Source organism: Phocoena phocoena, chromosome 1 (genome assembly GCF_963924675.1).
Source record: "Phocoena phocoena chromosome 1, mPhoPho1.1, whole genome shotgun sequence".
Lineage (NCBI taxonomy): Eukaryota > Metazoa > Chordata > Mammalia > Artiodactyla > Phocoenidae > Phocoena > Phocoena phocoena.
In genome coordinates this window covers 41,238,017-41,244,016 of record NC_089219.1, presented here as the reverse complement: position 1 = coordinate 41,244,016, position 6,000 = coordinate 41,238,017, and the positions used below count along the sequence as shown (strand labels likewise).

At 34.3% G+C, this 6,000-nt stretch overlaps 1 protein-coding gene across 1 annotated transcript in view; it reads left to right on the top strand.

Annotated features, from left to right (window-relative positions):
• Positions 1-1,028: 1,028 nt before the first annotated feature.
• AGBL4 (AGBL carboxypeptidase 4) overlaps positions 1,029-6,000 on the top strand; it is a 1,274,144-nt gene continuing 1,269,172 nt past the window's right edge. Inside the window, exon 1 of the mRNA XM_065887781.1 lies at positions 1,029-1,101. Coding sequence (XP_065743853.1) covers positions 1,029-1,101 — 73 coding nt within the window. The remainder of the gene's footprint in view (positions 1,102-6,000) is intronic.

Sequence of the window (6,000 nt, the reverse complement as noted above, 5' to 3'; positions counted from 1 at the left end):
CCTCTTCTCCTAGGTGCATTTGTTTGAGGGCTTATATCTACTCAGTCAGGAGTTAAGCTGGGTTGAGCTTCATTGTTGCTATGGTTGTCTTCAGTTTGCCACTGGCTTCAAATGCTTCTAGTAATACTTTATTCATGAAGGAAAGGGCTAGAGTGATTGAGGGTTTTTCTTCAATGTTCTGCTTCACCCTAAACTTTTGTCCTTCCCTTGGATACTCCTATTACAGAGGGGGCTTCTATCTATGCTTTTGTCCCTATGCTAGAATTAGATTGCTTTGTTTGTTATCCAGTGCTTGCTATATTGGTATTGAGGGATTAGGAGTGTTTCTGTTATAGTGGTCTAGCCTAGGTCTTAGGCAGGCCCTGTATGTTCTGATGTTGGAGTGGAGTTTTTTCAGTGATCCCACTTCTCTTGTGTCTTTTAATTCTGCTTTGAATCTTTGATATGTTTTGTGAGAGATTGTTTTTACTCCTTCCCCAGGGGTAGGGGACCTTAAATGATGTTGATATATAGTATTAGGCCCAGGACTGTTTCCTGCTCTTCCCCCAGCTGTAGAAGATTGTTTTCCTTTACAGCTCCACCTCTTACAATGAGTCTCACTTGTGCACTGAAATACAAACATCTTTTGCATTTCAGTAGTTACACTAGATATTTTTCATTACCTAATTCTCATAACACAGTTTAGAAATATGGGTTTTACCATTCCCTTTTTGTGGATGAGAGAAACTGAGGCTTAAAAGGGTTTGGTTGATTGCTTTGTGACACAGAGAATTAACATGTAGTAGTGATAAGATTTGAGCCTATATCTTTTTGATTTAAAAATTATTCTCTTTCTACTTTACCACAATATGTGGTTAAATTTTTTAATGCCTGGATAAGCACCAAATTACAGGGGAGGGGGGTAAAAATTTTATTGGATTTCTGTTACTAAATGCATTATGATTTCTGTTTAACATGAGCCAATTTTTTGAACAATAGGCTATGATCTGGGAAATGATGATACCATCGGAGGGAATGTGAACAAATATATGGTGCTTCCAACTGGATACTGTGGACAGCCCAAGAAAGGACATCTTATCTTTGATGCTTGCTTTGAAAGTGGTGAGTGTATCAAAGGCCTTTTCTTTTGAGCTTGTCTAGTGAGTCATTTTTGGAATCTAATGCCATCTGACCATTTAGTGTGATTCAACCCATTTAATTTTTTACCATAATGAAATAAGTTGTCAGGAAAAATCCATTTTGAATGAACTAACTTGGAAATACTTAAAAATGAAGTGCTATGTTTTGGTTGTGATAAATGATTAGAAGGATAATGGTAGTACTAATGAACATTTATGCAGTACCTTATATTTTATCAAATACCCAGATATTATTTCTTTTGGGATAAAACTAATATAATTTGAATACTTGATAAATTATTAATTATTCAATGTCTACTGTATACCTGGTTCTTAGTCTTTTTGAGAGCAGTCTTCTCTATAAAGAAGCAATTAAAGAAAAGATTCAAAAAAAAAAAAAGAAAAGATTCAGTTGAACACAAACAAAACAGAAAAAGTAATATACTTTGTAAACAGCAAATGCTGTGAGTATTCTGATAGGGGAGAACAGGGCTTAATTGTGAATTTCCACCCAGTAGTAGTTGAATCATGTTAACTTCTTTATATCTGAGCCTCATACTCTGAATGGCATATAAGCACATAGTAGGTATTCAGAATATGTTGAAAATATTAATGAGAAAGTTAAACATAGCTTTGTTTTATATACAGTTGTTGATTATTTTTGGTTTTGAGTAATGTGTTTGCATGTGTGTGTGTGATTGAAGGGACATTCCAGTTATATGACAGTTCTCTGAACCCCTAAGTACCATGGTTGTTTTACCAACAATTAAAAAGATGTGGAAAGATTAATTTTCTGTTAGCTTTGATAAAAAGCCATATTTAATTGCTTGCTGTTCCCCAGTCTACCAACTTCTCTCAAGTCTTTGTACCTTTGCAGATGCTGTTTTCTCTGTGCCCCAGATGCCTTTCTCTACTTGGTAAAATGTTAATTCAGACTCAGGCCAGCATTTCTTCCTCTGAGACACAGTACCTCCCAGGCAGGTTTGGCCGTCTCTACCTGTATATTTACAGGCACCTCTTCTATGATTTACTGGCCTCTGCTATGATAGTTTTTATTGCATTGCAGTCATTTAATGATCTCTTTCCTTTTCCTTATCACTGAAAAGTCCTTGAAGTCAGTGATGGTTTCTTATTAATTTTTGTTCCTTAGCACCTAGTGTACTATCAGAAACTGACTCTAAAGAAATGGAGTTACATGATTTACCTGACAGAGAAATCAAAATAACTGTCATAAAGATTTTTACCAAGGTCAGGAAAACATTGCATGAACAAAGTGACAGTTTCATCAGAGAGAGAGAGAATGCTGAAAGTACCAAATGTTGATAGAAAGCATGAAGCTGAAGAACACAGTAGCTGAACTGAGAAAACTTCCTACAGGACTTTAATGTCAGACTAAAGCAGAATAAAGAATCAGTGAATTTGAATACATATTATTGGAAATAATGGAATCAGAGGAACTTAAGTAAAAAGAATGAAATAAAGTGAAGAAAGCTTAAGGGGTTTATGCAATACCATCAAAGAGATCAGTATATGCATAATGGGAGCCCCAGAAGGAGTGGGGAGAGAGAGCGAGAGCGAGAGAGAGCACCAGAGAAATTAATAAATGAAGGAGGACAGATAGTGAACAAAATGGTCTTCATAAAGTGAGATTTTAAGATTAATAAAAATATTTTTACATTTAAATAAAAATTTAACTAATAACAGCAAGAACATAAAGGAAAAAAACAATAGTAATTATCACTTTATTACTTATTGTTTGCCGTACCCTGTAAGGAATGATATACATAGTTTATCTCATTTAATACACACAAAAGACTTCTGAGGTATTATATCTCTCTTTGTAGGTGAGGAAAGTGATGCTCAGAGATGTAAAGTTATTTACCTTGAATTGCATGACTGACAAGTGGTGTAGCTGAATTTGAAACTGAGAATTTTCTGGCTCCACAGGCCATACTTTTAACCACTGCATATATGTATTACCTTATTATAGGTCAACTTATGACATGAATAATAAACATATTGTTGAAAATTTCTCACTAGGTGATAAGATATATAGGAAAAGGTTTTATGATAAAGAAAAATTTACTACTGTTTTAAAATAAACTATCCAAATAAATACTATGTTTGGTTGCCATCATATGCAATTTGATTATTCTTCCATGATTGATATGCATATATGTGTATTGAATGTGAGAAGTGCACTATAATTCATACTTCAAATTAATTGGTTAGCCTGAGAGATTTAGTATGTTGTATTAAGTTACCATGGCATGAAAAAGCATCAGTGAAATAAAGATATGGTAGTTATTTATATATCATTTCAGACAATAGAAATAAAAACTTAAAAACTTTTATTTTTAATTCTCCCAATGGAGTTTTACTACATTTATTTGTGTAATCTTTAAAAATTAATGTTTTATTTCCTCTTGAAAGAAAATAGAATAGTCTTTATTATTGGTGCAGCATGAAAATATGCTATGACTACATCAGAAATCAGGATTTTTAGCTTAATACTGCACCTGAACTTTTCTTTTAGATATCCAGATGGCTGATATACTTTGTTGTTTTTTTAACTTTATTGAGGAATAGTTGACAAATATAATTGCATATATTTAAGGTGTATGATGTAATGATTTGATATACATGTATATTGTAGAACAATTACCAAAATCATGATAATAAACACATCCATCACCTCACATAGTTAACATAGCTATCTGCTTTCCCCTCCCTGTGGTGAAAATGCTTAAGATCTACTGTCAGAAATTTTCAAGTATACAATACCATATTCTTTAACTCTAGTCACCATGCTGTGCATTAGAGCCTCAGAACTTATAACTGAAAATTTGTACCCCTTGACCTACATCACCCCATTTCCCCTTCCCTCAGCCCCAGGCAACCACCATTCTTTGCTCTGTTTCTATGAAATCAACTTCACTGCAGCATTATTCACAATAGCAAGATGTGGAAACAACCTAAATGTACTTTGCTGGATGAATGGCTACAGAAAATATTATATATATATATACACACACACACACACACACACACACACACGATATATATGAGTGATGGAATATATATAAATATAATATATAATGAAGTATTATTCAGCCATATAAAGGACATCCTGCCATTTGTGACAACATGGATGAATCCAGAGGGCATGCTAACTAATTTTTTTTAAACAAGAGGTAACATAGTATAATACCAAAAAGCACAGGTTTTGGTTTCAGACAGACTTAGGTTCATATATTAACTTTAGCACGTACTTGGTTATGTCATGCTGATGTTATCACTTAAAGTTTACTTAAAATTAGGAAAATAAGTATCTGTATTGTATAATTATTGTGCAAATTAGAGATAACATACAAAATAGACTTAGCACAATATCTAGCAATATCCCAGGTACTAATTCTGGCACATGAATAATATCAACATTTCAAGGGTGCTAAAATGTACCAGAATTTTTCTTGGTGTATTTGTGTTATTTCCAACCCTTAGAAAAACCTTGCAATATCAGAGCCTTAAATTGGGTTCCTCCCACAATCATACTGAGATAAGGACTTAGGTAGAGGTTGTATATTTTATTTATTTATTTATTTATTGGAGTAAAATTACAATGTTGTGTTAGTTTCTGCTGTACAATGAAGTGAATCAGCATTTGTATGCCTATATCGCCTCTCTCTTGGACCTCCCTCCCCTTCCCCACCCCCCACCTAGGTCATCACAGAGCACTGAGCTGAACTCCCTGTGCTATACAGCACATTCCCACTAGCTATCTATTTTACACATGGTAGTGTATTTATGTCAAACCTAATCTCCCAATTCATCTCACCCTCCCCTTTCCCCACTGTGTCCACATGTCCATTCTCTGTGTCCATGTCTCTATTCCTGCCCTACAAATAGGTTCATCTGTACCATTTTTTTAGATTCCACATATATGCGTTAATATACGATATTTGTTTTTTTCTTTCTGGCTCACTTCACTCTGTATGACAGGCTCTAGGTCATACAGACAGGCTCTAAGACATACAGGCCTCTTGGCCATCTGTATGTCTTCTTTGGTGAAATGTGTATTTAAGTGTTCCACCCATTTTTTAATTGGGTTGTTTGGTTTTTTTTGATATTGAGCTGCATGAACTGTTTGTATATTTTGGATATTAATCCTTTGTCCACTGTTTCATTTGCAAATATTTAGTCCCATTTTGAGGGTTGTCTTTTTCTCTTGTTTATGGTTTTCTTTGCTGCGCAAAAGCTTTTAAGTTTCATTAGGTCTGGTTTTTTAATTTTCGTTTTTATTTTCATTATTCTAGGAGGTGGATCAAAAAAGATCTTGCTGTGGTTTATGTCAAAGATTGTTTTTCCTATGTTATCATCTACAAGTTTTATCCAGTCTTACATTTAGGTCTTTAATCCATTTGGAGTTTATTTTTGTGTATGGTGTTAGGGAGTGTTCTAATTTCATTCTTTTACATGTAGGGGTCCAGTTTTCCCAGCACCACTTATTGAAGAGACTGTCTTTTCTCTATTGTATGTTCTTGCCTCTTTTGTCAAAAATTAGGTGACCATATATGCGTGGGTTTATCTCTGGGCTTTCTATCCTGTACCACTGATCTGTATTTCTCTTTTTGTGCCTGCCAGTACCATACTATCTTGATTACTGTAGCTTTGTAGTATAGTTTGAAGTCAGGTAGCCTGATTCCTCCGGCCCCATTTTTCTTTCTCAAGATTGCTTTGGCTATTTGGGGTCTTTTGTGTTTCCATACAGATTGTAGAATTTTTTGTTCCAATTCTGTGAAAAATGCCCTTGATAGTTTGATAGGGATTACATTGGATCTGTAGATTGCTTTGGGTAGTATAGTCATTTTCATAATATTGA